Here is a 19667-nt window from a genome sequence, read left to right as displayed (position 1 = left end):
AGGTGGTCTTTGTGCCCTCATGCACGACATCATCACAAGATGGCCTTCACAAGATGGCCGCCACAAGATGGTTGCCACAAGATGGCCACCACAAAGATGGCTGCCACAAAGATGGCCACACACACAGCAGAAGCAAGGCCTGGTGGCTGCTCCACATGGTGAGGCCTGGGGATCCCGCAACTTCGTACAGCACAGAGGAGGTGGGTCCTGGTGGAGGAGGCAGGTCTCAGCAAGGGAGGGCAGTTGTGGGTGATCAGGCTGGCAGGGGAGGGTTAGTTGGGGGTGATCAGGCCAGCAGGGGAGGGCAGTTTGGAGCGATCAGGCTGGCAGTGGAGCAGTTAGGCATCCATCAGGCTGGCAGGGGAGCATTTAGGGGGCGATCAGGCTGACAGGCAGGTGGGCAAGTGGTTAGGAGCCAGCAGTCCCAGATTGTGAGAGGGATGTCTGACTGCCAGTTTAGGCCTGAACCCAGGCCTAAACTGGCAGTCGGACATCCCCCAAGGGGTCCCAGGTTGGAGAAGGTGCAGGCCCGACTGAGGGACACCTTCCCATACACAAATTTCATGCACTGAGCCTCTAGTCTACATTCTAAAAGTCTATATTCTATAACACCATAATCCGGAATGATCAAATGACTGGTCACCAGGGGGTGTATGGAGAACATCTTGGTCCCTCCCCCTGGCTCGTGAGCCACTCACAGTGGTGGGGCGGGGCTCATGGCTCACACAGCATGGCTTGGTCCCTCCCCCGCAGGCTCTGATCGCAGCAAGGCTGGTGGCTGGCAGGTGGGAGGGGTGGTGGGTGGGTGGGTGTGGCGAGGTGGGCTCTGCGAGGCGCACGCAAATGGGCAGGGCCACGCAATTTCACTGATGGGCCTCTAGTATACATATCCTTTTATGTTAATGTCAAAGAATACAGTATGGAGGTTGCTCAGGGCTAGTGAGGGAAGTTAAATATACAGTATATCTTCTTTTGCCTGTGATTTCCTGATACAGAATATTTCCATTATTTGACTTGCAAATTATTTAAATTTATACCCTGTGGACTTGTCCTCATGAACCTTTTTGTCAGAATAAAAATGCTACCTTTACTAATAAAATAAAGGTACTTTCTAAGTAATAGAATTTACTATAATTATTGGTCACCACATCATTGCTATTTTAGCATATATTACATTCATTAATTTCCTGGTAGCTGTCAAAATCTTGCCCTGTCTTTGGGGATGCACTAAGTATCTTTAATAGGGATTATTTGGTGAGACTAGTAGGAATTTAATATAAAAAGAGCTCCATCTGGTAGATAGATCAAATTAATAGTACTTGAACATTGAGTTCCCCTTTCCAAAAACTAATTAGGCATAAAAAATCAAGTTTCTTAACAAATACAGATGTGTTGTCATTATAATTTCACCACAGGTTGCCTTTGTCCCATCTGAGTGGTTTAGAATCAATAAAACTTTTTCAGACCTGTTATTAACTTGATGAAATACAGTGCTTGATGACTAAGTAAGGAAACTGAAGCTAACTTCATGCTTCATTTATCATAGACTAGAGGCCCAGTGCACGAAATTCATGCACGGGGAGGGGGTGTCCCTCAGCCCAGCCTGCACCCTCTCCAATCTGGGACCCCTCAAGGGATGTCCGACTGCCTGTTTAGGCCAGAAGATCGGGCCTAAACAGGCAGTCGGACATCCCTCTCATAATCCAGGACTGCTGGCTCCCAACTGCTTGCCTGCCTGCCTTCCTGATTGCCCCTAACCGCTTCTGCCTGCCAGTCTGGTCACCCCCTAACCACTCTCCTGCCAGCCTGATTGATGTCTAACTGCTCCCCTGCCAGCCTGTTTGCCCCTAACTGCCCTCCCCTGCAGGCTTGATCGCCCCCAACTGCCCTCCATTGCAGGCCTGGTCCTTCCCAACTGCCCTCCCCTGCTGGCCATCTTGTGGTGGCCATCTTGTGTCCACATGTGGCAGCCATCTTTGACCACATGGGGGCAGCCATCTTGTGTGTTGGAGTGATGGTCAATTTGCATATTACTCTTTTATTAGATAGGATGTTTGGAACTCTTTTGGGTACAGCCTGATCCAGTCAGTCTTCTCAAACTTGTAGAGGATTTGATCATTCAATCACGTTCTCAGATCAGGTATGTAGGAATGTGATATGGAAGTTGCTAGTATCCAAAGCAAATACAGACCTTACTTTGGATTTGACTTCCTGATACAATTCAAGACAGCATGATTTAAAGCACCCAGATTAGTGCTACAAGAATTCAGCAGTGTCCCAGAGGTCACATAATCTGAAGGAAAACTTTTTCTTCTTGGGGATTTGACTTATCAAGGGCCATTCTCTCCTGTATTGCAGAATTCTCGAGTGAAATTTGTGTGTGGATTCTATAGGTTCTATAGAAAAAGGCCTCCTATTAACATTTCTGTTAAAGTTTGTCCTTGCCATCGCCAATAAAAATATTTCCTTAAAAATCTAACTATATTGCCCTAGCCTGTTTGCTCAGTGGATAGAGCATTGGCCTGCAGACCAAAGGGTCCCGGGTTCGATTCCAGTCAAGGACATGTACCTTGGTTGCAGGTTCCCCTGTCCTGGTCGGATTGTGTGCAAAAGGCAACCAATCAATGTGCCTCTCACGTTGATGACAGAGATGGCTCTCTGTCTCTCCCTCTCCCTTCCACTCTCTCTAAAAATCAATGAAAAATATGCTTTGGTGAGGATTAACAAAACAAACAAACAAAATCTAACTATAGCCCATTCAGCATGGCTCAGAGGGTGAGCATCAACCTATGAACCAGGAGGTCACAGTTGGATTCCCAGTCAGAGCACATGCCTGGGGCATGCAGAAGGCAGCCGATCAATGATACTCTCTCATCACTGATGTTTCTATCTCCCTCTCCTTCTCCCTTCCTCTCTGAAATCAATAAAAAAATATTAATTTAAAAACTTAGCTATATTTATTCTTTCAGAGGGCATAGAAAGATAGGTGGTACCCTGAAAGAAGAAATTGGCTTAGGCTGAAGAAGTCACATACAGATACTTTGCCCTCACATGTACACACACACACACACACACACACACACACACACACACACACACACATACACACACACCAGTGGGGAAGGAAGGGTTGCAAGTATCATGGAGCCCAAAGTGGTACCGCCTAGGTATCGGGTTATGGGACAGAGTTTGTCAATAATAGGTCCAATCTATCAAGACATTCACCAGACTATTATGACATACTGGGGGCTTTTCATAAATCCTATTTTTCAGTTTAAAGGACTGTTCGTTTTCAGATTCTGTGCTTCTTATTTTTTTGGTGTGAATTGTTCTTTCTTATGTGAAATGATGGCCAGAGAAGATATAGCATTTGTTTTTATGTTCTTACTTAAAACACAAAACAAAACAAAACTGTGGCTTTCATTGGCTTTCAAATTTGCTTTTGGAATATTGCCAGCTGATCAAATTCAAGAGCTTAGAAACTGCTACTCAACATGAAGCATACACACTCCCTTCATTCTTGCTGAATAAAAGGAATTATCATTCTGGTTTTATAAACCATTCCATAGAAATGTAGTTTTATGTTACTGCTCTGGCCAAACATGCCATCTCCACCCCATCCATTAAAAAAATAAAAAGTAAATAATCAAGAGGGAATGTGATTATAGTATAGCTTATTTCATCAAGTAGATATATGGCTAAAATGCTTCCAAAATATATGTTTTCTCTTACCTCTAATATCATATTCCTTATAAATTAGTATAGTGATTTTCCTTGAAATAAAAAATATAACAATTCAGTAAACTTTTTGTAATCCAATGGCTACATTATGAAATGGTAATTTCTTTTATAACGTTTGTAAAAGAACTAATAAAAATTTAAAATGTGAACAGATGAAGTTTGAAAAATTAATGAGACCTTAACTGAATATAACATAATGCATCATAATGAAAACACAGTTCATAGTAGGAAGAAATATGAGAATAACTTTCTTCATATGATTTTGAAGTCATCAAGGAGTCAATATAATCTCCTACAGTATCTTTGGCTTTAATTGTATTACCATGTAGTTAAACAATCAGCCTTCAGTAGCTGCCTCCTTCCAAGGTAGGTAGTAAAACATATTACTGAGTATATTGTTTTCTAAATATCAATATGTTAATCTGGTCAATACAGTGTCTTTCAAGTTTTCTATATCATTAATAAACATTTTATCTAGTTTATCAATTATTGAGAGTGAAGTGTTAAAATCTCCAATTATGGTTTTATAAACTTTTAAGTTTATGTAATTTTAATTTTCCTTTAGTTCTGTCAGTTTTTGCTTCTGTTATTTGGGTGTATAACAAATAAGATTATTATATATATTCTTAGTGTTTTTCTTTAATTTTAATAACACTCCTATCATGAAATCAACTTTGTCAGGAATCTATATTGCTACTTAAACTTTCTAGTTTACATAATGTGTGATTTTCCAAAATTTAACTTACCTTTGTATTTAAAGTGCATTTCCTTTAAGCAGCATATAGTTGGGTTTTGCTTTTTTAAAAAATCCAATTTGATAATTTATGCATTTTAACTGAAGTTTTTGGTTAATTTATAGACAATGAAATTATTGGTGGTGGTTGAGTTTAAATCTGTCATATTACCACTTATTTTATTTGTCCCATTTTTTTCTTATTCCTTTTTTCCTCCTTTTCTGCATTCTTTTGGCTTCAGTATTTGCTTTCAATAATTTCTTTGCCAGACCTTAAGCTATATCATTAAAAAAATTTTAGTGGGTTGCTTTAGGGATTAAATATGTAACCAGAACTTGTTGGTATGTGCCTTAAAAATATTATATAGGAGCGTTCAAGATCTTGCTTCCAGGCATGTCATCAGTTTGGCTCAAATAAACTCTTTTTTTATTTTTTATTTTTTTCTTTATTGATTAAGGTATTACATATGTGTCCTTATTGCCACCCCCCCCAACCCCCCATTCATGCCCTCACTTCCCTGGTCAAATAAACTCTTACAAAATTTAGAAAAATAGATTATGTAGAACATTAGGTTATTTTAAAGACTTTATAATAATACAATTATACTTGTTCCCCTCCTGTTCACTGTGCTATTCTTAGGATATATTTTATTTCTACATATGTTTTAAATACAAAAATATATTGTTATTATATATGCATTCATCAGTTTCTTTTAAAAAACAGAGGAAATGAGAAAAAAGTCTTTCATATTAACCCACACGTTTCCCATTTCCAGTGTTCTTCCTTCTTTTATGTTGATACTAGAGTCCTGATGCATTAAATTCGTGCATGGGTAGGGTCCCTAGGTGATCAGGGCCAACTGGGGCCTTCTGGTTGCCGGCTAAGGCCTTTCTTCCCCAGCTGCCAGCTGGGCCCTTCCTTCATTCCGTGCTGCCCCCAGTGGTCAGTACACGTCATAGCGAGCTATTGAACTGCCAGTTCCCGGTTGAACTCCTGAGGGGACACTTTGCATATTAGCCTTTTATATATATACTAGAGGCCTGATGCACAAATTCGTGCACCAGTGGGGTCCCTCAGTCTGGCCTATGGGATCGGGCCGAAACTGGCTCTCTGACATCCCCTGAGGGGTCCCGGATTGTGAGAGGGAACAGGCCAGGCTGAAGGACCCCACCGGTGCACGACTGGGGCTGGGGAGAGCTGCAGGAGGTTGGCCAGGTGGGGGAGGGACTGTGGGAGGGCTCAAGGACATATCTGACCCATCTCACTCAGTCTTGATCGGCCAGACCCCAGCAGCAAGCTAACCTACTGGTTGGAGCATCTGCCCCCTGGTGGTCAGTGCATGTCATAGCAAGTGGTTGAGGGCCTTGACATATCATTAGCATATTACGCTTTGATTGGTTGAACGGCCGACCGGTCGACCAGACACTTAGCATATTAGGCTTTTATTATATAAGATAGATGAGTTATCATCCAGTATTATTTTCCTTAAACTTGAAAAGTTTATTTTAACAGTCTCATGGTGTAGGTCTGCTGGCATCAAACTTCTTTCTTCTTGAGACTTTGTTATCTAAAAATGCCTTTATTTTGCCCTTATTGTTGAGGAAATTTTTTTTTGCTGGATATGGAATTATAGATTTAATGCTTCATCAATAATCTAAAAATATTCTATTGTCCTCTGGTTTGCATTGTTTCTTATACCATCATTTGTCATTATTCTCATTGTTCTCCTATATGCAATCTATGTTTTTTCTCTGTGTCCTTTTTAAGGTATTCTCCTAATCTTCATCTTTATGCAATTTGACAACATGACAATTTGACAATGAGCTTATGCATAGTTTTTCCTATTTAGGTTTGTTTGAAAAATATGTAAGTATATATATTTTTAAATCAAATTCAGAAAATGTTTGGCCATTGTGTCTTCAAAGATTTTTTGCTACTCCAATATCTCTTTCATCTTATTTTAGATCTTCAATTACACAAGATATTGTTCTATAAGTCATGGAGCTCTGTCTATTTTTTTCAGACTTTTTACTCTTTATGTTAAGTTTGGATAGTTTCTAGTGTCCTACTTCAAGTTCATCCATTTCTTCCACAGTCTGTATTTTACTGTAAGTCATCCAGTGAAATTTACATTTTAATCAAAAGACTTTTCAGATATAGACCTTCCATCAGTTTTTTTAATAGCTTTTATTGCACTGCTGGGTTTCCAGATCTGTCCACATATTACAGCCATATTTTGATTTACATCCTTAAAATATTTATAATATTTTGTATAGCTGTTGTCTTTGTTTCCAAATTTAATTTTGACTGCTTTAGAGCTGGGCATGTGAAAATTTGTTCTAGTTTCTGGGTATGTAAAAATGAAAAGCAATCCATGTATTAAGATATCCAAGACTCTACTGGTTCATCTTACCCACTGGAGTTGAGATGAAAGGGCTGTCAACCATAATTTTAGAAAAGTAATTTGACTTGAATTAAAGAGTAGACTTTGGTACAACTGGTCATAAAAATACAGACAGGAATTAGCATGGTATATTGTTATTCATGATGGAATGTGTAAAATTAGAGATTCATGGAGAAAAATAGAATCAGATTATGGAATGTCTGAAAAGTTTGACATGTACTTTTATAGAAAATAAGAAGCCACTGCCATTTTATAAGGTATGAGGAATAGCACAATAAAGGGAAATCGTTCTGCTGATTTTCCTTTTTTTGTGATCTATCCTGTACTCAGAAATACAGGCTAGAGCCCTGGCCTACTTGGCTCAGCGGATAGAGCGTCAGCCTGCGGACTGAAGGGTCCCGGGTTCGATTCCGGCCAAGGGCACATGCCTGGGTTGTGGGCTCGATCCCCAGTGGGGGGCGTGCAGGAGGCAGCCAATCAATGATTCTCTCTCATCATTGATGTTTCTCTCTCTCTCCTTCTCCCTTACTCTCTGAAATCAATAAAGAAATATATTTAAAAAAAAAAAAGAAATACAGGCTAGAGATCATTGTCTACATATGAAATACTGGAAGCATGAAAACGAAAGATTCCCATCAAAAGCTGAAGTATAGAAAATATTGACTTTTATGAGTTAGTAATTCAACAAAACCCTATTCTCTGGAAAATATATATAAATTTTTTAGAGAGCAATTGCAGTGGAGTTGGTTGTAAAATTTGGCATACATAAAAACCAGTTTTCCATGAAGCATAATCCGTGAGAGAGATGAGATGGCAGGCCTCGCCGCACAAGCACAGTATTGCTATCGGGACAATTTGATTACAGTCAGCAGAACTGAGAGTGTTTACTGGTAATGTTCATTTTTTGCTGGGGCGGGAACAAGGCATGAATTTAAGGCTCTACGTTTGTGATACTAAAGTGTGGTTTGGCTTCTCTGAAAACTTCAGTCTGGGAAAATAAGACATTAGAGCAAGTATTCTGATAAATGAACTTTGGTTACCCTTTCTTAGTTATAGAATATATGACTCACTTTTTATCATATGGCACCAAGTGTTTTGTTTTATTACCTTGATTTTGTCTCAAATCCGATTGTTCTCTCTATGATTGAACATTTAAATGTTTGCCTTCGAAAGACACAAGCCATATGCTATAAGACAAATCATATAAGACAAATCACATGAACCTGGAAAATAAGACAAATAGTAGAAAGGGTCATATCTGCTTTAGTATAAAAGACTCCCAGAATGTTGAAACTGTCACAGTGCTATTGTTATTTGCCATAAATAACAAGATACAACGTTGTCTCTGAGAGCCTAAATTAATGCTCTTTGAAAAAAAAAAAAAAGGTTGAGAAAGCTGTTAGACCATTGCAAAACTGAGTTGTTGGCCAAGCTGTGGGTAGTTGGTAAGAGTTAGGTGTCGGGGATGAAAGTTCAGAGGAAAGTACTTACTCTCAGCATTCAGAAGGGTGAAGGGACTGGAAAGATGGAGGGTGAAGGAAGGTTTTATGAAGGTGATGACTGATGATCTAGACCGGGAGGACAGGCAGTGCTGGCTGAGAGAGGGAGCTGCCCGTTTTTATTTTGAGGAGGAGGGATACAGTCGTGGGAAAATTGGGCAGAACTAATCATTAGGAAAATTCAACTCTCTAAAATGTTTTGAGAGAAAAATATTTAATGATTTTTTTTTTTTCTGGTCAGATTTTTCTTCCAGGTAATTACTTTTTTTTTTTTTTGCATTTTTGACAAAGACTCTCCCTGTGATGAAACCTGAGGTCAGGCACCTCTCCCCCACTGTAAAACCCCACTGGTCTCTTGTATAGTCAGTCCTTCCTTACCCCCCAATCTCAGGTCCTTGGGGAGCATCTTGCGCCTGCGCACATTGCAGTCATACCCACCAGAAGGGGGCAGGCCAGGATTTTCTTTCCTCCGCGCCTGGGTTCTGTCACCCCTCTTCTCCTCCCCTGTTCCTGAGCTCCCGCCTGGATACGCTTCCTTAGCAACGGGTTGCCCTTGGCAACAGGAGGACGCGAACACGTAGGCTTGCTTTCCCCCGCTCGCTCGCAGTCGGAGGCCCAGGCTGAACCATGTCGGAGATCTTGTGCGAGTGGCTCAACCAAGAGGTGAAGACGTCCCAGACCGTGAGTGAGTGTCACAGCCCCGGAGAGCGGGCCGGGCCGAGCGGGGCACCGCCGATGGAAGGCGGCGAGGCCGGCGCGAGCTGCGCAGGCGGGGCGCCTGTCCAGCGGCCCCCTCTTCTCTGGCCCCAGACACTGCCAGGCTTCTCCCGCCCCCACTGTGCCATCCCGGTGGGTCCAGCCCGCAGTTTCGGGCCTGCTGTGTTGGCAAGCCCATGAAATGTGCGTGCTCCTGGCCCCTTAGCAGTACCTTCTCTGAGTGTGTTTCCTCCAGTGCAAAAGAGACCCCAGGGATCCCCTCCACACACCTGCCATATAGTGCAAAAGAGACCCCAGGCATCCCCTCCACACACCTGCCATCTAGTGCAAAAGAGACCCCAGGCATCCCCTCCACACACCTGCCATCCAGTGCAAAAGAGACCCCAGGCATCCCCTCCACGCACCTGCCATCTAGTGCAAAAGAGACCCCAGGGATCCCCTCCACGCACCTGCCATCTAGTGCAAAAGAGACCCCAGGGATCCCCTCCACACACCTGCCATCTAGTGCAAAAGAGACCCCAGGGATCCCCTCCACACACCTGCCACCAGGTGTGAGTTCATGCAGAACATGTCAACGTGTACACACTTCTCAGTTTCAGCCCCAAATTTGCAGTCCTTAGCTGACTACTGTTGACTCTGGCCCAGAGCTAACTTCATTCTAACCCGATTTCATTCCCCGCCATGCTGTTGCCACCCCAAGTCTCTCAATCTCACAGGGGCGGCTTTACAGCTGGCATCTTCCCTGAGAGGCCAGGAGTCCCAGCTCAGCACCGTACTCCCTCTCAACGGCTTTCTGTTGTTTCAAAAACAGGAGTTTGTTTCTCAGCTGGTATTGTTTTGGCTCAAGGCAAGAGGTTTTCAGCCCAAATCATTTCAGTCTGTTTTCCCAGAAACACCCTTGCATAACACCAACTTGCTACCTCTTATTGAACACGTGGGCACGTACATCGGACCCTGTGCCAAGCCCTTTCTGTAGATTTCCTTATTTAATCCTAAAAACAAACAAACAAAAACCCCCAAGATGTACCGATGAGAAAAAGGGGCTGAGAGAGCGTGGTGATTTGTTCAGGGTCGCACAGCTAGAATTCGAAGCTAGATCTTGGACTTGTGCTCTTGGGCACTATCTGTACAACTCTATATTTAGGGAATATATTTTTAAATAACTCAGCTCCCCCAAATGTATCCATGTGAGCTGCTTTTGTAGGAATCATTGTCCAATTTGAAGTCACAAGAAGTACAGAAGCTCATCCGCCCAGCCATGTTGTAACTTCGCAGGGCATAACCTAATTCCTCCATGGTCAGGTGCCAAAGGTGGACTTACTAGTGTTTGTTTAGCAGTGATTCCGTCTTCACGTTACTCGCTGGGACAAAGAAGACAGGATAAGAATACCACATGAGTGCATGTGCTTCCTTGACGAGGTTGAATAATGGCTCAGTCATTTTTCAGAGGCAGCTAGAGTCCGTTGATTTCTGGATTATTCTGTAGGAAAGAAGTCAATTTGGATAAGCACGTTATTGAACTCTGTGTTGCCTGGACTACCCTGAATATCGGCAGTAAAGAAAAAGAATTCCAATGATCCTTAACTGAGAAGTCTCCCTCTTCTTACCAGAGGGAGGTTTCCGGAGTCACTAGAAACTTGATCAGTCCCAGCGTATGAAGATTCCCATCTATGTTACCAAAGCTAAGGATCTTCAGTGAGTTAAATGTAACCCGACCATTTCCCCTAGAAAATGATGCTTAGATGTGTGTGTTAGTGAAATGTCTTAGTATACACAAAAGTTGCTCGACACAAAATGATACCTGAAATTCAAGCAATTATTTTCATAATGAAAAATAAGTAATGTTACTAAAGAATTTGCTAAATTTTAAGGACGCTCCATTATTTTCAAGAATAAACATTGCCTCTTTTTACAAAACCCTTAGGAATTCATCATAAGAGGAAACTAGCATCAGAATAGTCTCCATAAAAAAAAGTGAACATTCTCAATAGTTGAGTAGAAACCTTTGAATTCCATGTACCGTACCAGTCAGATCCTTCGTAAAGATGGATGTACAAGATAGTCCATGTTCTTTTGGATTCTGGGTGTGGCTATGTTGAAAATTTTGCAGTATCCAAAATGGAAATAATAATCTCTAGGTCCCCATATTATACCTGAAAAGTAAGAATAAGAATTGCTATATAGTTGGGAGGGTATTAAATGAAGTTGCAAATGGAAAATGCCTACCACAGTTCTTAACATCTACTACATCAAGATACTGAAAAAAATATATTATCTCAATTATTCTTCTGTCTCTCACTTTATTTTTTTAATATTTTTTATTGATTTCAGAGAGGAAGGAAGAGGGGGAGAGAGAGAGAGAAACACCCACAATGAGAGAGAATCATGGATTAGCTGCCTCCCACAAGTCCCCCACTGGGGATCGAGCCCACAACATGGGCATGTGCCCCTGACCGGAATCGAACCCGGGATCCCTCGGTTCGCAGGCCGATGCTCTATCCACTGAGCCAAACCAGCCAGGGCTGTCTCTCACTTTAGATTAATGCCTAGTATAGTACCTGTCACGTAGTGGCATTTTGTAAATAATTATTTATTACCTGAAAGTCTGCAAGGGAGGCAAAAGTAGAGTATAGGCTGAATCTTACGGATTTGTTCATCTTGAGAAGGTCACCCTGGGAACTTTGACCCTCAGCTTTGTGAGTTCCGAAGTTGTTTTATTATTTTAAGCAAGTTCTTAGGAATTGTTTCCTACTAACTGAAATCATATTTTCCTGATTTTATTAAACCAGGGTGCCAATTTATCATGCGGAAAGGATAGTGGAACAACCGGTCCTGGCAGTTGAGCACAGTGCACCATCTTAATGGGCTGGTGCACTCGGGAGAAGAGAGCAAATTTATAGATCAGATTGCTCACTGACAATCAGAAATTAGATATTATCAAAAGAGCTCTCAAATTAAGCTAATATTTGATTTGTTTTACTTATCTGCTCCACAGATACTGTATCTACATAGCTGTGACAGGTTGGATTAGATTAGGTTAGATTCTATTAGAGTCAGAATCCTTCCTTCTTCCACCTCCTTCCCCTCCTCCTCCTCCTCCGCCTTCCCCACCAGCGCAGGAATAAACTGTACTGCTCCATGTTATTTCCCAGTGTCACTGCTACTACAAAAGTTTCTGAAATTGCAATATTTGTCTACTCTTTCATTGCAGCAAATCTCTGTTCTTAATAAGGTTAATTAATATATCCAAAGATTATACTTTACATGATATGTAAAAAAATTAAATAGATAAAGTTATAAGAGATAGGCTGTGCTCCTTGTTAATTTTTTTGTATAAGTGAATTTCCATAGGTGGCTAATTTTGTTCTTTCATATTAAATCTTAGTAATTTTTGTTTTAGAGAGTGACATTTTTTATTATTTGTGTCCTTTATTTGAGTCTCCTTGTGCACTACCTAGACTTTGATGATTAGTTCTTATGTCAAGACCTTTTCAAAAGCATCAAATTTTATTTTTTAAAAGGAGCTGTTAAAATATTTTATAGACTATTTATTTATATACATTTTGTAATATACTAGAGGCCTGGGTGCATGGATTCGTGCACCGGTGGAGTCCCTCAGCCTGGCCTGCACCCTCTCGCAATCCGGGATCCCTCAGGGGTTGTCACACTGCCGTTTGGCCCTATCCCTGCAGGACCTGTGAGGATCAGGCCGAAACCAGCAGTCTGACATCCCCCGAAGGATGTACCAGTGTGTGAAGCGGCAGGTGGCTGGGAAGGAGTCCAAGCCGGGCGGGGTGCCTCACCGCTCCTGCTCATCCTGGCTCCGCTGCGCCTGCTGCCACTGCTTGCTGCTTGGTAGCACTGCCATGGAGGCAGAGGCGGGAGAGGCTCCCGCTGCTGTAGCTGCACTCGCCAGCCGTGAGGCCGGCTTCTGGCTGAGCTGCACTGCCACTATGGGAGTGCACTGACCACCAGGGGGCAGCTCCTGCATTGAGCATCATAGCAGTCACTTAGGCTTTGATATAGTCTACTAGAGACCTGGTGCATGAAATTCATGCACAGGGGTGGGGGGTGTCCCTCAGCCCAGCCTGCACCCTCTCCAATCTGGGACCCCTCAAGGGATGTCTGACTGCCCCTTTAGGCCCGATCCCAGGCAGTCGGACATCCCTCTCACAATCCAGGACTGCCGGCTCCCAATTGCTCGCCTGCCTGCCTTCCTGATTGCCCCTAACCGCTTCTGCCTGCCATCCTGATCACCCCCTAACCACTACACTGCCAGCCTGATTGATGCCTAACTGCTCTCCTGCCAGCCTGTTTGCCTCTAACTGCCCTACCCTGCAGGCCTGGTAACCCCTAACTGCCCTTCCCTGCAGGCCTGGTTCCCCCCAGCTGCTCTCCCTTGCAGGCCTGGGTCCCCCCAAACTGCCCTTCCCTCCAGGCCCCGTCGCCCCCAACTTCCCTCCTCTGCCGGCCTGGTCACTCCTAACTGCCCTCCCCTGGAACCTTGATCGCCCCCAACTGCCCTCCCTTGCAGGCCTGATCACCCACAACTGTCCTCCCTTGCAGGCCTGGTCCTTCCCAACTGCCCTCCCCTGCTGGCCATCTTGTGGCAGCCATCTTGTGTCCACATGGGGCAGCTATCTTTGACCACATGGGGGCAGCCATCTTTTGTGTTGTAGTGATGGCCAATTTGCATATTACTCTTTTATTAGATAGGATAGAGGCCTGGTGCACGGGTGGGGGCCAGCTGCTTTGCCCTGACGGGTGTCCCGGATCAGGGTAGGGGTTCCCTTGGGTCATGGGGCGGCCTGGGCAAGGGGCATGTGGTGGTTTGCAGGCCGCCATGCCCCCCGGCGACCCAAGCAGAGGCCCTGGTATCTGGGATTTATTTATCTTCTACAATTGAAACTTTGCAGCCTGGAGTGGAGGCCTGGGCCCACCAGGGTGTGCGGAAAGCTTGGCTTCCTCCATTGCCAGGGAAACCCAAGCCTCCTGCTTGCTCCGTGGCTGCAGCCATCTTGGTTGGGTTAATTTGCATACTTGCTCCTGATTGGCTGGTGGGCGTGGCTTGTAGGTGTAGTGGACTGATGGTTAATTTGCATATTATTCTTTTATTAGATAGGATATAAATTGTGGTGACCTATGATGACCTTACCATATCAAAGAGTCATAGAACTTGAGATCTGAAAAGGAATCTCAGACATAATTTAATTCTTCTTTGGCATATAAGGTAATTAAATAAGATATGTTTAGAGATTTGTTTAGGATTATACAGCTAGGTAGTGGCAAGTTAGCAGTAGATTCTGAGTCTGCTGACTTTTAATTCATTCCTCTTATAATCTGGTCTCACTAAACCACACATTTTTCTCATGCTTCACCCCTCAGAGTCATTAGGAAATACATTGCTTCTCACGTAATACCACAGATTTTGATACTTTCTGGCTAGCTCAGCAGCATTTCCCTTCATTAAAACTTGGCTTCTTTGGGCTAGAAATTGAGACAGCAAATCTAGCAACAGAAGGCTGTTGCGTAAATCAATTTCAAAATTTTAAGATATGAAGTTTCAAGAAAAGAATGTAACCCGAAATTTAAACCATTAAAGGAGGTTATAATAACATAGAGATTTCATTTTAAACAGTAAATCTTGGGAAATAAGATAAAGTTTTCAAAGGAGAAGACTGGTCATCCTATTCTCATACTGGAGGAAAATAAACGGTCATTCTCCTCTATACAAGACCGCGGTATACACCTGTAGTTGAACCAAGTCAGGTTTATTGTCTGGTTGACAACTGTGGGGGCATCTCAGTAAGAGGGTGGGTGTGAGGAAGGATTTAAAGCATTTGTACTTATGCTAGGTGTTTTTGAGGAGGGTTCCAGGAGGTGGTGTTCAATACTGTCAGAGCATAAGCATCTCTATGGCACGGCACCATAATAAATCTTACCCAGGGAGTGGAGAGAATAAAGCGCCCCAAAGCCACGACTGGTAAAAAAGCAGCAGCCAGCCTGGCCAGTGTGGCTCAGTGGTTGAGCGTCAACCCATGAACCAGGAGTTCACTGTTCGATTCCGGGTCAGGGCGTATGCCTGGGTTGCAGGTTTGATCCCCCGTGGGGGGGCCGTGCAGGAGGCAGCTGATCAAGGATTCTTTCTCATCATTGATGTTTCTCTCTCTCTCTCCCCTTCTCCCTTCCTTTCTCTGAAACCAGTAAAAACAATTTTTTTTTAAAAAAAGCAGCGAGCACTCATAATGGGAAGATGAGTGCATGTTTGGTCATTTTTGTGTTTTGGACAGCTTTGTTTTTGTCTGAGTACAAACATGATTACGGAGGGATTTTGTTCTCGTCTTGATCCATCAGCGTGTCGGAGTGGCCTTGGCCGGCGTTGGTGTGCTGTGAACCTGATTGTGTTTGGCAGGGCGATGCCCAGGCCTGGCCCTGAGGGCCGGCCAGTACCTAGGAACACCAGGGCCAGATGGGGCCAGGCCGGTTCCCCGCCTTCAGCAGCTGCTCTTCTCTCTCTCAAATAGAAGTCAATTTGCTTGACTTTTTAAACGTGGTGGATGATGCAGGCTAGAACTTTGCTCGTCTGTTACAGGAAGAGTGAAGGCCATGGAGCACAGAATGGATAGCTCTACAGACTCACACACAATGCCAGCACCCAAATGTCTCTTTACTCATTTGGTGGCAAACCTTGACCGGAAACGCTGTGGCGCTATGTGTAGTCTTTATTTCTCCCACTCAAATGTTTCGCTGTGGAAATCAACTGCGTTTTGATTGCACGTGTTTCTGGTTGGAGTGTTAGAGCTTATCTGGCCCTAAGTGTCGGCCTGTATCTGGGTTTAAAAGACAATGTCAACTATTTGCTCTCCCTCGTACTGAATTACCTTTTAAGTAAGAATGTAGTGTAGTCCTTGAGGCTCTATTACGGAGCTTCTGAATTATCTCATTAATACAACCTGTTATCTTTAATTAGGAGGCAGTAAGAACAACAACCATTGTCCTGAGCATTTACTCTCTGCCGGGAACAGCACTAAGCACTTGGCACGCAGTATCTTGTTTAATTCTCAGACCACCTCTCATGACGTAGAGAGATCCCCAAGGCCAGTGGCTTCTCAATGAGCAAGGAGTCAAAGCCAGAGGATCTGTCTGGGGAGCCTGCGCTCCCCTCGCGGCCACCTTGGAGTGTAGAAGGCTTATCTCCTACCCGTGCTTTCTCCAGCTGGCTCAGGGCCGTTTCCATGGAGAAGCACAGGGACGACCCCCCCCCCCCTGCCCCCCTCGGTCCTGGCCTCGTACAGACCTTTCACGAAGGCCCACATCAAAGCTCTCAGCAAAATACACTTTAGGATGGGGATGAGTCACGTGGCGTGGAAGGTTGGAGGCACGGTTGAGGCTGCTGACCAGGCTTAGCCCGGATGTAGAGCATGTCAGAGCTCAGCACGAAGCCCCTCCCTGGGCTCCCATGGGTCAGTCATTTCTCATTTTCTTCACCGCGCCTTGTCCTAGAATCAACCCGCTTCTTTCCCGCAGGAGATGCCAATGGTTAGTGCAAATGAACTTCTGGAGGGGGCTGTCAAGAAATTAGTCATGATATTCAGGAACACGTACTGGGAAGAAAAATATGATAAACCAAATGGGGGGAAATAAACTTTTCTTTATTTTTATATTTATATAAAATTTATGTTTATATTCTTTATAAAAAGTGTTTGCTTTTTCCCTACTGTTTCTCTCCTCCCAGCCCTCTCTCTGGCTTCTTATCTGTCTTCTCAGGCTTTTTAATGTATGTAATTTCCTTTTCTTGTCTAATTCCTTGCATGCATTCTTCTTTTTTCTTTATTTTTTTCTACATGTCCTCTCTTTGTTGCTTTTATTGGTTGCTATAGTTTTTCACCCTTCATTCTCTTTTCGGTCTGGGTGGCACGCAGTAAAATCTGCAGTGTCCTATGCATGCAACACTGCAGATAGGTGTTTTTTGTACTTGGTTATTTGTAGTGAACTCCTTGACAACGAAATAATGAGTGTTTATTGTTCTCCCTTGACCTTTATGCCCATAAGTGCCTCTATTTTACCCATATCAGAATTGCATTATTAATACGACATGCCAATCCAAAGGAAGTGGATTATGGTTTTATTTTCCTAGTGACCTTTTTGTAGCAGTTTGCTACAGACGGTTTGCCTGCCACATTGAGAGTGATGGAATCAGACACAGTTATCCCCCAGTTATTCATGAGCTAGACTTCAGTATTCAGTCAGCATGGACAACAGGCCCAGTGCAAAATCCAGAGGGAGGGAGAGGAGGAATGAGACCCTCTGAATGCAACGTAGCTCCTGAGTGCAAAGCTATGGTGTTTAGACTATCACTGGAAATCTGTAGTCTGACAATAGCTCTTTGTCCAGTGTCTCTTCAGAAAAACAAGAGAAGAATGGGTATGGGCTAGGGAAGAGAGAAGGGAAAACAGCAGAGAGAAGGAAGCAACAGACAGAAGGGGGGCAAGGCACATCCAGAGCGGCCCAGATAGCACAGTGAGGACAGTGGTGCAGCCGAGACCAGGGCACAGGAGTGGTGGCCAGCAGTGAGCGGGCAGGGGTGGGGTGGTCTTCAAGGAAAGGAGAAAGCAGCTGTGACTCGGGAGGAGGAGGTGGTGGCACACCTCTGCCCTTTGGAGGTGGAGACAGCCATTTGGATTTCAGTTGCTTCAAACAACTACTACTGTATGATGCCAGAAGACATGGCCAATGGATACTAATGCTAGACTGTTCCAGAGCTCATCCTTAGTAAATGGAATCAATGGGAATCATTGACATCATTGTTTAACTACTTTATTATTATACTAGAGGCCCGGTGCATGAAATTGTGCACAGGTAGGGTCCCTAGACCCGGCCGGCGATCAGGGCCGATCGGGGTCTTTCGGCTGCTGGCCGGGGCCTCCCTTCGTTCTGCGCCGCCCCCTGATGGTCAGTGCACATCATAGGGAGCGATCGGTCTCTCAGTCGAACTCCCGCAGAGACAATTTGGATATTAGGCTTTTATATAGAGAGATTGTTCAACCTAAATATTGGAGTATTATTAAGAGTATGAAATATACAAAAATTAGGAAGACTTAGGGCAAAATTGTGGGCTGGTGTCATATATGCAAGAATCTTATTCCTGTGATAATGTGTAGTGTTCTGAATGAGGTCTCTGGGCTGTGGCTTTTATGGAACAACTGGCTTCGCCCCACTGCAACCTCACACCAAGCATCAGATGGACAAATTCAACATTTCTTCATATTCAATTAGTCACCTGATTATCGGTCAAATAGATAAAAGAGGACAATCTGGCACACAGGAGTTTATGATACTGCAATGACATACAGTGTTTTGACTGCTATTGCTTACAACAACCTTAAAAAAAAACATGTTGAAGATTTCTGCAGGATTTTGAAATCATCTGAGAGATGATGGCTATGTCCTATGATAGTATAATTTATGTATCAATTTTATACATCATCCTTGAATATCATGTAACCCTATATCCTTTACTTCATAAGAAAAATACAAGTGACCCCCAAGCTAAGGACATTTTTAAAGAAAGCAAATTCTGTTTAACACTTTAATTTCCTTTTTTTCTGCATTTTTCATTAGATGCCTCCTATCTAGCAGGCATTGTACTAAGCGATTCTCATTCATTATCTGTAATCTTTAAAATAGGTCTCCAAGATAGGTGTAGCTATGTTCTGTATGTTCTAGAAATGAGAAACTCAGAAAGTGCACCACTACTAAGGGGCAGAGCCAAGATTTCCACATCCATGTGTCTGGCTCCGATGCCTGTTTTCCTCTGGGCTGTCTCCATCGTTACGCAGAACAGCTGGACCAGAGTAACCTTCCGTAGCACCAAGGAAAAGCTTGACTGTGTCCAATCAGCTTTACTTAGGGAGGTGCAGATGATTTTGTAAGACTTCCATTGTAAAAAGGTTAAAATTGAGTCTTCATTATTGTTTTAGAAAGATATATCGCTTGGCCAGAATTGTATGCTATCACCATCCACAGGTTGTACTGATTACTAAGGAATTGCAGCGTGATTTCATAAAATACATTGAAGGTTTGTTTTTAAATATAAGGTGATGGATTTTACTGGTTGTGTTTTATTTTGGTCAGAAGTTGTCTCTTCTTTCTAAATTTCACATGTCACTAAGTATTCATATATGTTTATGCAGGAATTTTTAAAAGGCATCTACTGTTAAACTTCAGTGTTTTTATTTGCTTATTAAAATAATAGTTCTAGAATTAATTTTATGGAAATTTTGAGTTCAAGTTAAATTATGGAGTTTCACTCTATAAATACATGATTAAAATATATAGACTCTATGTGCAACAGACTGACTTTTTAATCTCTATGCCTACACTCAGGCCCCAAGTCCTTTGCAAAGGCATTTTCCAGTGGCTATCTAATTGGAGAAGTTCTACACAAATTTGAACTCCAGGATGACTTTTCAGAATTTTCACAAAGCAGGTTAGTCATATGATTTCTTACTTAAAAAAGGGTCAGTTCCTTTGGCATCTGCATGGGTTTAGCCTCTAACAGTAACTTTCAAG

The 19667-nt window shown here is 43.1% G+C and overlaps 1 protein-coding gene across 2 annotated transcripts in view; it reads left to right on the top strand.

The window, feature by feature from the left end:
• Nucleotides 1-8933: 8933 nt before the first annotated feature.
• LOC308255281 (sperm flagellar protein 2-like) overlaps nt 8934-19667 on the top strand; it is a gene marked incomplete at its 3' end in the record, with an annotated part of 136593 nt that continues 125859 nt past the window's right edge. Inside the window, exons 1-2 of one of the 2 annotated variants that reach the window (XM_080682504.1) lie at nt 8934-9063; nt 19482-19584. In XM_080682504.1, coding sequence (XP_080538630.1) covers nt 9006-9063; nt 19482-19584 — 161 coding nt within the window. In that variant the 5' untranslated portion in view covers nt 8934-9005. The remainder of the gene's footprint in view (nt 9064-19481; nt 19585-19667) is intronic. The other variant, XM_080682505.1, reaches the window with a different exon arrangement.

The sequence above is a fragment of the Plecotus auritus genome, assembly GCF_963455305.1.
Source record: "Plecotus auritus genome assembly, chromosome: 7".
Taxonomy (NCBI): Eukaryota; Metazoa; Chordata; class Mammalia; order Chiroptera; family Vespertilionidae; genus Plecotus; species Plecotus auritus.
The sequence above is the reverse complement of the archived record's forward strand: the minus strand, read 5'-3'. Positions and strand labels throughout refer to the sequence as shown.